Below are 15226 nucleotides of genomic sequence, written 5' to 3'. Positions count from 1 at the left end.
AACCGCAAAATTAACGCCAGTTGGGAAGATCACTTTAGGCTGGTATTTAAGGCCGAAACGCCCATTCTGGCCTATTCTGGCACTGCGCCACGCCTCTTCAGCGTAAAGCGCATTTCGGGGCGTAAAAACATGACGCTCTCTTCCAGAGTCACGGGTAGGCAGGCGCAAAGCGTGTTTTTTTTGCGTTTAACGCCAGTTTAGCGCCTAAGGCCAGGGGGAAGATAGAGCCCATGGACTTTTTTGAGCCAGACAGAGCCGCCTGCTATTGGTCCGTGATCGGCACGATCACTGGACAGGCAATCTGGGAACCCATCGGTTAAACAGAAAGAAAACAAAATCTCTCTCCTCTGGGGGCAGAGGGGCATTTCATGTGTGTGTAAACGAAACTCAAGAGGCGCGTTCAGCAACGGAAGAAAATCCATTTCCGCTGCCTGCAAGCTCTGCCATTGGCTCTAACCGACCGGCTCTGACCATTTATGGATTTCCTTTCCTTTCCCTGCGTGTCTCTCTCAAATCCGTCCGTCGCTATCAAACAACAACAACAACTCTAGCTCGTTGCTAGTAGCAAGTAGCAAATTGCTACATGCTGAAAACGGTACGTTTTGACTACACACCGGTCACGTTCACTCCATTTTGATCAGGTAACGCGCACCCTGCGAGCCTGCACCCTGCGAGCGCTGTTACACAGCTTTTCACGGAGCTCGCCGACAGATTTTCGATGCAAGTCGAAAGTCTGTCTCGAGAGATTACTGGACAGTGACCTGTCTGTTTGACTCTAAATGGGACCATAATTGACTAAATGAACATCAGGCTGTATTGAAGAAGACGTGAACCTAGTGATGGAGACCATCAACTCATTAGGAAAGTGTTGACTGAGGTCAACCTTGACCTCGACCAGCCGTAGACTGTTTAAACCATAGACTGTATAATAAGGTATAAACGTGAGTTCCATAAAAATTCACTCCCCGTAGAGTTGTTATGAACAGGTTTTTTTTTTACCAGGCTGTAAACATGTTTATTAACAGTGGGTGAATGGGGAATGACTCCCTATTGGAACCAGCCTCAAGTGGCCATTCGAGGAACTGCACATGTTGGCTTAATTTTTTCCACAACCAAAGCGGCTAGTGACCGTGTGTGTGTGTGTGTGTGTGTGTGTGTGTGTGTGTGTGTGTGTGTGTGTGTCCAGGAGCATCGGCGTGCTGCGGAGTCGTGCCTCAGGCCAGGTGGAACGCGTCTCCTTCCTCCAGCAGCGAGACTACGCCATCATCCTCTTCCTCATCTTCCTGCAGGTCTTCATCAACTTCCTCTTCAAGTAGCAGCCGTACACGCACACTCACACACACACACACACACACAACACTCACGCAACACACATAAACACAACAGTAGCAGCCGTAAGCCAGATGACCCAACCCACTCTGCCTCTGAGTGGCTTACCCTGAACCACGACCAATCGTCACCACTCATGCCTAAACCCAACCAATCAGAGGCAGAGTACGGCGCCGGCGGGTCATCCAGGCACTATCCTAGGAAGGAAAGAAAAAATAGCGAACAGCGATATAACCTTCACACACACACACACACACACACACACACACACACACACACACACACACAGACACACACACACACACACACACACACACACACACACACACAGAATGTTACGGCACTAAGAGAGTGGGGGATATGAACTTTGACATGTGATCACAAGTGTGATTCCTCCACCTCTCCTCCACACTCTTTATCCAGTACAACACTGCCCCCTACAGGGCAACAGCTACACACGTCCATAAAAGCAAGACAGTTCCCAAACAAAACAAGAGACATTTTGAAACTCTTATTTATTTTGAGCCTGTTGCTGCCGGAGGGTCTGGAGAGATCCACACATTTCAAAGAGGGCGAGAAGCGGCGATCGCCCGTGTTGAAGGTGAGAGTTTGGTGTGATGAAGTCTTGACTGCCACTCTGCACACTGCCCTGCTGCCTTGAAGACAGAGGCAAACATGGCGGCCATTTTTTGTTGTTGTCGTTTGTTTTTCTGGACTGAAATGACTCTCTCGATTCACATTTCACCTCACTCCCTCCCAGGCTCCTCCTCCCAGGCTCCAGGGAATATTTTAACACAGACTTTAATGAAAATACCTTTAATTTTATGCTTTTGTTGTTGTTGTTTTGTTTGTTTGTTTGTTTGTTTTTTACAAAAAAGATTGTTTTCTTTTCTTTGCTTGGTGTGTCCTTTGTGAGTAGAGTTCTACTTGAAGATAAAAATGGATAACGGAGAGAAAAGGAAAAACAAAAGTGGTCCAATTTCTGTGACTTTGTATTTTATTTTTATTTTTATGATCATATACTTTCATATCTGGCTCGAGTTTGCAAACCTGGAAAAGGCGGGCGAGGAAGACGGTGACGCAAGTCAAATTGTCAAAAGGAACAGAATTTATGAATTCTACTGTACAATAAAACCTTTTGCATATGAGAACGATGTTAAAAGAACATAAATACGAGCCACATGTTTGACACAGGCTGCATCCGGACCCGCCTAGTAGCAGTATGCACTGATTTGCCCAAAATCTAGCATGTAGTATGCAGTATGCAAACAAAAGCAAAATATGCAGCATGCTATGCCAAAAATACCCGGTTGTCGTACTGATTCGGAGAAAATATCCAGCATCCGACTAGTTGACCCCCACTGTGTCCCACAATGCAAAGCGCTGGAATGGTCACAGGTTTTTCTTGTTACATTAATTTAATTAGCCTACGTTTAACTTATCAGGCTAACCCTATCAGACTAACTTAATGCTACTGTATGAGTGAAATGACACACAGGAGACATGAGATAATTTTGTATGTATTTTATCGAAATTGTGCAGCTAAATAATACATTAGGGGCTCTATTCTCCCGCTGGCCTTAGGCGCTAAACTGACCTTAAACGCAAAAAAAAACACGCTTTACGCCTGCCTACCGCTGACTCAGGAAGATAGCGTCATGTTTTTACGCCCCAAAATGCACTTTACGCTGAAGAGGCGTGGCGCAGTGCCAGAATAGGCCAGAATGGGCGTTTCGGCCTTAAATACCAGCCTAAAGCGATCTTCCCAAAGGGCGTTAATTTTGCGGTTAGCGCTTTTCAAAACCAGGCCTTATTCAGTGCGCCGGCCCCAGGAAAGCACCCACGGCGTTAGCTATCTCACTCTCTCAACCCCCTCTCTCTCTCACTCCCTCTCTCCCTCTCTCTCGCGCGTCAATTTCTGCCCCTATAGCGCACTGCAAGCATCAGATCTGAAATGTAGGCTACACCACAGAATGAGAGAACCATCACTATTTTGCGGGAAAGGCCACTAATTTATTTGTAGGCACCAGGCAGGCACAATGACCGATGAAAAAAAAGTTGTTATACTGTAGTTTTGAGCCCCTGTCATTCAGAGGCTGTTGCATCATCCTACCTGTCTGCCGTGCAGAGGGGGAGAAAAAAAGGCAGTTAGAGAAAACGATACAATGATTCTGTCCAAATTTTCACCAACCTAATCTCATCATGACATCCAGGGATAGGCTATATTTTTCTAGCCGATGTGTTTAGAACATTATTCTCACTTTGCTCTTGCTATAGTGTAGCGTATTTACATGCTTGCTGTATTTAAACTGCCGTGAGATTTGTTTGAGGAGCATATGGAGACAGACGGGGATGAAAGTGGGCAGAGAGGGAGGGGGGGGGGAGCTCGGAGTGCTTTGGTCGGGCTTTTCTGACCGGACTGGATCGCTCAGTGGAATCGGAGCTTGAAAGAGAAGAAGGTGATTGGTTTATTGCAGTTCACCAATGGCCACAGTTGTGAATAATTATACGCTTAAAAAGGCGTGGTTAAATGGTTAGCGCCACACAATATGGCATTAGCGCCAAGGAAAAATTATGGAATGTGCCTGACCACACCCACTATTAGCGCTGCGCCAAGCCATAAACGCAAATTTAAGGCCAGGGATAGATAGAAGATAGAGCCCTAGATCTCTGTTGGCACCAGGATGTTAGCCCTGAAACTCCTCTTATACTCTCCCTGTTTGTCCTCATTGTTTATCTCCTTGTGCTCCGTGTTAACATGAGGCTACTGCACAACTCACAATTAAATTAATGTAACAACAAGAACAACCTGTGACCGTTCCAGCTTTGCATTGTGGGACACAGTAGGCGAGGTACGACATCCGGGTGGTTTTGGCAAACTGAAGATTTCACTTTTGTTTGCATACTACATACTACATGCTACATTTTGGACAAATCAGTAGGTACTGCTAGCACAGTTAGCCGGTTTCCAGTACAGCGCTCGACCGTTTCAAACCAACTCAGCAAGTTGTATGACAACAAGGCACCCGGTTTGATTGAAGCGAGGATAACAAGGCTAATATAAGGCTTCCAAAGAACTCGCTCCAACTCCAACTCATGTCAATGCAAATGACACCGCAAGATGGCGAACACAACGATATGAAAAGAGAAGCGATGCCAAAAGAAAACCAAAGAGAATCTGACAAAACCTGAAATAAAACACTGACGGGTGTCTGCCACCATCTTGCGGTGTTTTTATTTCGGCCGATGACTGCCTCTATAAGTAATGCCAGCTAAGCCTGGCCTAGCATACTGCAAATTAAATCCATTTCACAGTTTCATACTGTATATTATGAAAGCAGTATGCAGTAGATGTACTGCATACTGCTTTCATCTGTAGTATGTAGATGGCGGATTCCGGATGCAGCCACAGTCTCACTGTATATCTCACTGTATAGGTAGCATGTGCAGTCAGAGCAGTGTGGTTAGCACGTGGTGGTTAGCACGTGGTGGTTAGCACGTGGTTAGCCCTGTGTATATTATCTTCAGGCACAAGCACACTGGAAACATCCGACGTTTGCCTTCTTAACGGCAGTAATGGTTTTCAGCAGCTTAACACGCGCTTACAGCGTCAGACTACATTGAAACTGAAACATTTTGGAGTATTGACAAAGGACCAACATTTATTTATCATTTTTGTCCGGCATTTATCGGGTCTGTACGGCTCCGGGTCTCAGCTTTCTCATAATAGACGGCTCCAGTGGGGACCGTTGCGCAAATTTGGTAGTCATGGAAACGTGAAACCAGGCGCGTCACCTAATAGCTTCCAGTGCGTTTGGGCCTCAAAAGCTCCTAGGAGAAGTAGAATAGACACTTTAGTAAGACAATAAGAAGATGTACTTTTTATAACGAATAAGAATATCCCCACTGTCAACCATTCCAAAATGACGTACCAGCCAAACTCGGTGTGTAGACTAGGAGTCGGTCCCGCCCACTGTGTAAATAGCCAGCGGGACGACTCGCCCCTCTGGCGTTTCTCACCTGAAGTTTGGCGAGACAGACACTCCCGCACATGCTCTGTGCACACTGTGTGCCGCACATGCTCTGTGCACACTGTGCACTGTGCACACTGTGTGTGTCTTCTTTGTGTCTCCTCATCGCCTCAATCGCTCATCTTATTAGAGAATGCTGATGTTAGAATGTGGAGAAGTGAACTAAACCAACACCAGTGCCTTGTAGAGTTGGACTGGGGGTGTGTGTGTGTGTGTGTGTGTGTGTGGGGGGGGGGGGGGGGGGGGGGGGGTCTGTCAGGTCAGGGGTTTAGTGTTTAGTGTGTAGGTGATGGGGGGGTGGGGGTGAGGGTGTATCTGGCGGTGCGGTGTGGAGCATACAGGTGCAGCCAAGGTGCAAGTCCCACTGATGTGTGCTCGGATGGAGTTATTGTAGACCTAATTGCTTGGCTTAATTAATAATAATAATAATAATAATAAAATGTGTGGATCTGAGGTTGCGTTCACACCGAGGCGAGCGTGTGATATTTCTAGTGTTTTGTATTTGAAGTGTGAATTGTGCGCTGGCTGCTGCTGTGGGTCCTGTAGTGTTTGAGTGGACTGTGCCATATGAAGCCTTTAGAGAAGACTCTGACTCCACCCCCACATCTCCCACCCCGCCCCTCCCACAGCGTCGCCATAGTAACGCACCCATAGATCTCCGGATGCTGATTCCTGCCACTGGAGGGAGACAGACTCAAGTCTTAGCTCTCTCTCCAACTCTTCCCTTCATCATCATCTGTCTCTCTCTCTCTCTCCCTCGCTCTCTCTCTCTCTCTCTCTCTCTCTCTCTCTCTCCCTCTCTCTCTCACCCTCTCTCTCTCTCCCTCTCTCTCTCAGACACCAAATCCAGAGGAAAAAACACTGTTGTCCTTTCTGTAAAAATAATACATTTTATTTCTAATTTTACCTTTTTTCTGTGCTGTTTTCCTGCTTGTAGCGTTGGATCGCTGTTCAATTCAAACCACACACGAGCGACTGTCCTTGACTTGTGCACACTGTCAATGCCAACCGCACCACCACCCACCCCAAATCTAACATCACACACGCACGCACACACACACACACACACACACACACACACACACACACACGCACGCATGCAGGCACGCACACACACACACACACACACACACACACACACACACACACACACACACACACACACACACATACAGAAACCCTATCCCCTTCCTACCCGGCGGTATTTATTTCCATGGCAACTGTAACTTCCTGTAAGTTGATGGTCACATGTAACATATCACAGAATAAAAACAAATGACATCCTGGCTTGTTTTGTCTGTTTGTTGTAAATATCTCCTGGTTTGATCCTGGTAAATGAAGGAGTGCTCCTACTGGTCCTCCAACACAATTTCCTCAAACACCGCAATTTCCAAATGCTTCCACCTACACGTTTTATTGTTTATTGTTTACACGTCTCGTCTGTAGGGTTAGGGTTAGGTTACACGTCTTGTCTGTACTTCAAGCTGGGAAAATAATGATCAAAATAATGAGATGAGAAATGAGAAAATAATGAGCAATGATAGAGGGGATGTATTAGATATTTCATATGAAAAGACGTTATTTTGTTTTTGTCATACCTGACAGTTTCGACTGCTTTGCTTCCTGCAGTCTTCTTCAGAGACGTCACGTGATGTTGCTGTGACGTATATATGGATGGTTTATGTGGGTTTGGTCATCCCACCTACATACATAGGTGGGATGACCATGTCCCCCGCTGGCCAGTATTTTATGGAGGACTGCATCCCAGGTATGCGAGAGCATGTAGGCCCCCTCGTCCCGGTTTACAGTCGTGTGGGCACGCTTCCGGATCTCTAGTGCCTCCCTGATCCAACGGTGGCCAAACCCACATAAACCATCCATATATACGTCACAGCAACATCACGTGACGTCTCTGAAGAAGGCTGCAGGAAGCAAAGCAGTCGAAACTGTCAGGTATGACAAAAACAAAATAACGTCTTTTCATATGAAATATCTAATACTGTAAACTAAGTCAAACGTCATGAACCTTTTTGGATTAGATAGAGGGGATGTCCCAGATGTCCCGCCTAAAGGCCGGTGATTGGAGAAATATGAGCGGATGTCCCGCCCTCCACCTGCATCGGTTTGAACTTCCTCTGGTCTAAAGCGTTTCCCCCCCAACTTCCTTTGACCAGGCTTGAGAGACACCAACACCTCTTCCAGCACCAGTCTCCCATCTGGACTAACCAGAGTCAGACCTGCTTAGCTTCCCCCCACATCAAGCCAGCGATGCAACTAGTCACCTCAAAACAAACAGCAAACGACCAAATAACATCCATAACATGAAGGGAAATCAATGTAAATATCAATCAAATGGGCATGGTGCAGCAGATAAAATGTGTGTGTGTGTGTGTGTGTGTGTGTGTGTGTGTGTGTGTGTGTGTGTGCGCGCGTGTGATGTTATAAAAGAAGTAGAGTCCGCACACTGCAAAGAGACTCCTCCCAGTAGATGTATCATCTTTTACCGGTTGCTGATCATTGATTGGTCCTGCACCTGCTTCAAGTGGATGCGTGTGCTTGACTTTTGATTGGTTTAGCATGTTGACTGCCAAAGAAACAACACCCTCTTGTTTCTGTGTGATCGTTTTGGCTGTTCTTGTTTTGGAAATCTAAAGAACTGCTTCCCACTGAGTTCAGTTATTTTGGAGAAGCTGCTGCGAAGTTGTGCTGTCAACCTCCCTGTGTGTTATATGGACTAACACATTTCACCTGTGTTTCATTTGGCATGAGGGGGAGGAGCTAACCACCTGTGTTTCATCTGGCATGAGGGGGAGGAGCTAACTTCACCTGTTTCATTTGGCATGAGGGGGAGGAGCTAACTGCACCTGTGTTTCATTTGGCATGAGGGGGAGGAGCTAACTTCACCTGTGTTTCATTTGGCATGAGGGGGAGGAGCTAACTTCACCTGTTTCATTTGGCATGAGGGGGAGGAGCTAACTGCACCTGTGTTTCATTTGGCATGAGGGGGAGGAGCTAACTGCACCTGTGTTTCATTTGGCATGAGGGGGAGGAGCTAACTGCACCTGTGTTTCATTTGGCATGAGGGGGAGGAGCTAACTGCACCTGTGTTTCATTTGGCATGAGGGGGAGGAGCTAACTTCAGCTGTGTTTCATTTGGCATGAGGGGGAGGAGCTAACTGCACCTGTGTTTCATTTGGCATGAGGGGGAGGAGCTAACTGCACCTGTGTTTCATTTGGCATGAGGGGGAGGAGCTAACTGCACCTGTGTTTCATTTGGCATGAGGGGGAGGAGCTAACTGCACCTGTGTTTCATTTGGCATGAGGGGGAGGAGCTAACTGCACCTGTGTTTCATTTGGCATGAGGGGGAGGAGCTAACTTCACCTGTGTTTCATTTGGCATGAGGGGGAGGAGCTAACTTCACCTGTGTTTCATTTGGCATGAGGGGGAGGAGCTAACTTCACCTGTGTTTCATTTGGCATGAGGGGGAGGAGCTAACTTCACCTGTGTTTCATTTGGCATGAGGGGGAGGAGCTAACTTCACCTGTGTTTCATTTGGCATGAGGGGGACTATTCCTTTAAATTTAGTTTGGAATTCAGTTTGGAAATAAAGGATTTCAGCAGGATGTATTCAAATCTGGGGCCTCTATTGTGTCTAAATTTGATCAGTGTGATGCCATACCAGGCCCGGGTCTGATCAGTGTGATGCCATACCAGGCCCGGGTCTGATCAGTGTGATGCCATACCAGGCCCGGGTCTGATCAGTGTGATGCCATACCAGGCCCGGGTCTGATCAGTGTGATGCCATACCAGGCCCGGGTCTGATCAGTGTCATGCCATACCAGGCCCGGGTCTGATCAGTGTCATGCCATACCAGGCCCGGGTCTGATCAGTGTGATGCCATACCAGGCCCGGGTCTGATCAGTGTGATGCCATACCAGGCCCGGGTCTGATCAGTGTGATGCCATACCAGGCCCGGGTCTGATCAGTGTCATGCCATACCAGGCCCGGGTCTGATCAGTGTCATGCCATACCAGGCCCGGGTCTGATCAGTGTGATGCCATACCAGGCCCGGGTCTGATCAGTGTGATGCCATACCAGGCCCGGGTCTGATCAGTGTGATGCCATACCAGGCCCGGGTCTGATCAGTGTCATGCCATACCAGGCCCGGGTCTGATCAGTGTCATGCCATACCAGGCCCGGGTCTGATCAGTGTGATGCCATACCAGGCCCGGGTCTGATCAGTGTGATGCCATACCAGGCCCGGGTCTGATCAGTGTGATGCCATACCAGGCCCGGGTCTGATCAGTGTGATGCCATACCAGGCCCGGGTCTGATCAGTGTGATGCCATACCAGGCCCGGGTCTGATCAGTGTGATGCCATACCAGGCCCGGGTCTGATCAGTGTGATGCCATACCAGGCCCGGGTCTGATCAGTGTGATGCCATACCAGGCCCGGGTCTGATCAGTGTGATGCCATACCAGGCCCGGGTCTGATCAGTGTGATGCCATACCAGGCCCGGGTCTGATCAGTGTGATGCCATACCAGGCCCGGGTCTGATCAGTGTCATGCCATACCAGGCCCGGTCTGATCAGTATGATGCCATACCAGGCCCGAGTCTGATCAGTGTGATGCCATACCAGGCCCGGGTCTGATCAGTATGATGCCATACCAGGCCCGGGTCTGATCAGTATGATGCCATACCAGGCCCGAGTCTGATCAGTGTGATGCCATACCAGGCCCGGGTCTGATCAGTATGATGCCATACCAGGCCCGAGTCTGATCAGTGTCATGCCATACCAGGCCCGGGTCTGATCAGTATGATGCCATACCAGGCCCGGGTCTGATCAGTGTGATGCCATACCAGGCCCGGGTCTGATCAGTGTGATGCCATACCAGGCCCGGGTCTGATCAGTGTCATGCCATACCAGGCCCGAGTCTGATCAGTATGATGCCATACCAGGCCCGGGTCTACAGGTCAGTGTCATGCCATACCAGGCCCGGGTCTACAGGGGTGCAAGAGCTTTTCATATGTTGCACCCTCAGTTGAAATGTGCGTCTGCAGACGATATGACGTCTTTCAGAGGCTGAGTCTCATTTTTAGAGCTAAGGTGAACATTTAGAAGACCAAAGCCATCTATTGGTACCAATCATGTCATGGTAGCTTGTCTGGAAGGGGGCAAAATTAAACGCTCCAAAGTTAGGCTACATTTTGGCGAGGGAAAAACGGCCATTTTTAAAGCTGTCCCTTGATCTCTCACCTCACGATATCTGAATGAGAATGGGTTCTATGGGTACCCACGAGTCTCCGCTTTATGCCCACTTTATGGTAATCACATGCTTTTTTTTTTTTGCAAAACCCATGCAGTGTTTTGCATGCAGTATAAATTTATTATTTTCTACCTATTCTATTATCTTTTTGTCTTGGATTTGCAATGGGGTATGACTGGAAAGCTGAGACTCCTGTGGATTCATGTGTGTTGTTAGTCCCCATAGCGATTTCATTATAGTGAGATCAAATCAAATCAAATCTGACCATTTTTCCAAACTTGACCTCGTCTGTTAATCTGGGACCACGCTCAGGACCCGTAACACCTACACTATTCATGCTGCTGCAGCCCACACTGTCACTACTAGTGCCCCCCCCCCCCCCCCCCACTCAATTCAGATTGCCTTTAAGTCATTTTGTTCTGGACCCGGCTCTGTGCTGTACCCCAAATTCTGCAAATCTGGACTCCCTGAATTTCAGCAAACGACACCACGTCTGTGGAAGTGAGGGAGCCCTGCTGCAGGCGGCGTCCCGGCCAAGGACGCTGCAGAGCGGGACAGAAGGACAGCATGGGGGGGCAGGATGGCTCTTCCTGTCCCTCTCAGATGACAACCAAACATCTGATATCACTCTGTGTCCTCCCCTGCCTGCCTCTCTGACTGCTGCCTCACACTCTGAGTCTGCAAGGCAGCTGCTGGAACTCAACGGGTTTATATACTATCCACAATATGAAATGTGGTTTATATACTGTCCACAATATGAAATATGGTTTATATACTGTACACAATATGAAATATGGTTTATATACTTATATATATATACTTATTTAAGTAACTTTTGTAAGAGATTTCTCTGTAGCTCTAATGGTATAATGAGTCAAATCAATTAAAAAAACAGTCAACCATTGGCGGGGGGCGGGCCGCGCCGCATCCAGGGACAAGGACTTTCATTCATTCTTTCCATCTTCACTGTTTCTTCTTTAGTATCACTGCTGCTTCACTTGACTTTTGATTCCACATCTGCTCTAAACATGAACACTGCACTTTGTCATGTGTTTAAGGGGGAATCATCCCAGTTATAATACCATATTAGTTTCACATTTTCTCTAGCAGCTTTTATAGACTTCCTGGAATTAATATACTGTAGAATACTTATTGAAAAAGAAAAAAACTTTATTGATCTTTGCAAACATTCACTTTGATCACACATCAAATCAGTAAAACGATATGGTTCAATCTCCCATCTACATATTCACTTCATGCACACAATCAATCTGTTAGGGGGTAAACAATGAATCATCTCTATTGATTATAATAATAATGATTTATAATAATCATGATGACATTTGTAGTTGACTTTTCTCAACAAACATCAACATATTAACATCTCTTAATAACAACTATAATAAAGGGAGGAAGACTCCATTAAGGCCTGTGCAGTGGAACAGAAACAGCAGACAACAATACAAATATACAACAAAGATAAGAAATGTCTGCTTGGATGCTCTGTCTTACTGACTCGTACTGATTGATATAATTTGCTATTGTTTGCTTTCTGACTCTTATTTCATATTCCCTGTTTGCGTGTTTATTTTTTATTTTTATTTTTTTCTGATTGTTCCCCATTTTCTCCCCAATTATACTTGGCCAATTTATCCCCGTGCTGCCCTATTGGCTGCCCCGGTCACTGCTCCACCCTCTACCGATCTGGGGAGAGCCGAGACTAGCACCATGCTTCCTCCGACACATGCGCAGTAGTCAGCCGCTTCTATTCACCTGACAGGGGGAGTTTCACCGGTAGGACGTAGCACGTCGTAGGAGGATCACACTGTTCCCACCAGTTCCCTTCCACCCTGACCAGGCACCCCGACCGACCAGAGGTGTGTGTGTGTGTGTGTGTGTGTGTGTGTGTGTGTTTATGCCATGTTCATATTTATTGTGTGTTGCTTTCACACGAGTGACAATCAACATCTTGGATCTTGAATAACACAAAAGTGATTCAACCTAATATCCAATATTGATCAAGTCGTTTCCATTGTTTCTCCTGTTGCACAGGAAGTGACACGCTTTATGTTTCTACTTTGTTTGGAATCAACAGCAGAAGAAGAGCTGTGTAGGTAACATGAGCAGTGATAGATAGCCACCATGGCTGAACAGACAGAGAAGAGAAACTCAAACTGCATCAACACAAAATACAAGCTCCGCCCACACTGTTTGATTGACAGGTGATCTGTGGGAAGTTTACCCCCCCACACACACACATTGCTGCTTTAATAACTCCTGTCTACTTCAGCTTACACAACTCAGCAGTTTCTCCCAAAGAACCAATCCAAAGTCCAGCATAGAGAGGCTGAGTGAATGTGGTCTGGACTCGGTGGAGGAGAGTCATGGTTTCAGAGACGCTGTAGAAGGACAGACTACCTGCACTGTGATCCAGGTACACTCCTACTCTGGAGGACCACGGGACTGAGATGGGAGTGTTGACATCGGTATGTCTGAAGTAATAACTATTGTTGTAATAATATAATGCCCAAGACTTGTCATTGTTTCCAAATGCACATTGAAGCTGGGTTCCTGTTCTGCTAATATTCTTATATGAGACTGCTGATGAGACTTTTGTCCTGCTGCACTCCACCTCCCAGTAGCACCGTCCAGTCAGAGCCTCTCTACTCAGGACCTGCTGTGTGGTGATGAATCTGTCTGGGTGACGAGAATATGACTGTTGTTCTCCCACACGTGTTGCTTTTCTGTTCCCCTCAGATAATAACAGCTGTGTGTGTGCTGTGTTTGGATCCAGTGTGATCTGATGTGAATATTGTAAGAAGTCGGCTCTGGTCTTGGGCTCTGGTTGTGGCAGTAAAACATCCACGTCAGTCACTGCCGATGAGATCTTAGTCCATTCCTCTGTCAGAATGTCCTGTAGTTTATCTCTGGCCTCTGACACAGCTGCAGTCACATCCTCAAAGTAGCACAGAGGACGGGTATCGATCCTGGGTGAGTCTGTAGATTGACTGAGACGTGACAGTGAGGGGTAACTGTGGAGGAAGTGGATGTGATCCTCTTTGTGTGAGAGCTGCTCCAGCTCAGCGTCTTTCCTCCTCAGCTCAGAGATCTCCTGCTTCAGCTTCTCCTGAAGTTCTTCAGCCCGACTCGCTTCCTCTTTCTGCTGTGATCTGATCTGCTGCTTCACATCAGAGCCTCTTTTCTGAATGAGTCTGACCAGCTCAATGAAGATCTTCTCAGTGTCCTTCACTGCTTTATCAGCAGAGAGATTCATAGCCTCCACCTCCTGTTGAAGCACCTTCACATTTGTCTCTCTGTCCTGGAGTCTCTGCTGGATTTTTTGCCGACTCACCCCAAGCTCTTTCTGCCTCTCGGCCCTTTCTGCTGCAGCTGAGACTGTGTCGTGGCCTTTATGTTCATCCACAGAGCACAGATAACAGATACACTGCTGATCAGTACGGCAGAACATCTTCATCACCTCGTCATGAAGAGAGCAGATGTTCTCCTGAAGCATCACGGTGGCTTCTACCAGCCTGTGTTTCTTTAATGGAGCTACATCATAGTGACGTTGGAGGTGCTGCTCACAGTAAGAGGCCAGACATACCAGACAGGACTTGAGGGCTTTCAGCTTCCTCCCAGTGCAGACATCACAGGCCACATCTCCAGGTCCAGCATAGCAGCGATCAGGAGGAGCAGCCTCCTGATCGTCCAGTCCAGTCTTCTTCAGGTCCTCCACCAACTCTGCTAACATGGTGTTTTTCACCAGGACAGGCCTCGGTGTGAAGGTCTGTCTGCACTGGGGGCAGCTGTGGATGTTCTTCTGATCCTCTTCATCCCAGCAGCTTTTAATACAGCTCATGCAGTAGCTGTGCCCACAGGGAATAGTCACTGGATCCTTCAGTAGATCCAGACAGATCGAACAACAGAGTTTTGCTCCGTCCAGCTGAATTCCTCCCTGCGCCATTTCACTTGTGAGTGAGTCAGATAGTTTCACTTGCTCTCAACAGAAAAAAAGGTTGGGCTCTGATCCAAACAAGTTCATTTTCTTCATGTTCATGTGCTGATCTGCAGTGAATGGGCTTGTCAGCTCTGTCACTTCACAACATGTTGTTTACACCCATCTATAAACTGACAGATCTGTGAAAGGGGAGGGAATAGGAAATATGTGGACAGAGTGAACTGGCTGTATGTTTGAGACCAGGAAGAGGGAGGGGTTATCAGACTTTGCTTCATACCAGGAAGAGGAGCGGTGTTAAAGAGGCAGTGTGTGTTTAGCGCTTGTTTATTCATATTATTACAATATGAAGTGAAGATTATGACAAAATACATAAGGAATAGTTACATTTAGTTACCCAACTCATTTTTTAAGTGCAACGTAAAAAAAAAAAAAAAAAAAAAAAGCAGTGTTGGGCAAGTTACTTTCAAAATGTAATATACTACATATTACTAGTTACTTTTATTTGAAAGTAAGTTACTTTACAATATTACTGTCTGTGTAGTCTGAGTAACTCGTTACTTATTACACTACTTTTGCATTAGTTTCACCAAAATAACAGCAGTAGCAGAATGACATCGCTGGCCCGGAACCATCCTGAA

General features: G+C 46.9%; 2 protein-coding genes across 2 annotated transcripts in view; one reads left to right on the top strand and one right to left on the bottom strand.

Moving 5' to 3' along the window:
* The window catches only part of osbpl8 (oxysterol binding protein-like 8), a 275193-nt gene extending 269617 nt beyond the window's left edge, over positions 1-5576 (top strand). The window contains exon 24 of the mRNA XM_083632091.1: positions 1187-5576. Coding sequence (XP_083488217.1) covers positions 1187-1316 — 130 coding nt within the window. The 3' untranslated portion in view covers positions 1317-5576. The remainder of the gene's footprint in view (positions 1-1186) is intronic.
* A 6315-nt stretch (positions 5577-11891) lies between these two features.
* LOC310789813 (tripartite motif-containing protein 16-like) lies at positions 11892-14594 on the bottom strand (the record flags this gene model as incomplete). The annotated part of the gene is made up of 1 exon (XM_083651495.1): positions 11892-14594. The coding sequence occupies one exon, from the start codon at positions 14592-14594 to the stop codon at positions 12912-12914; it is 1683 nt and encodes a 560-aa protein (XP_083507621.1). The 3' UTR covers positions 11892-12911.
* Positions 14595-15226: the final 632 nt, after the last annotated feature.

The sequence above is a fragment of the Poromitra crassiceps genome (genome assembly GCF_964638095.1).
Source record: "Poromitra crassiceps genome assembly, chromosome: 2".
NCBI classification, from domain to species: Eukaryota; Metazoa; Chordata; class Actinopteri; order Beryciformes; family Melamphaidae; genus Poromitra; species Poromitra crassiceps.
The sequence above is the reverse complement of the archived record's forward strand: the minus strand, read 5'-3'. Positions and strand labels throughout refer to the sequence as shown.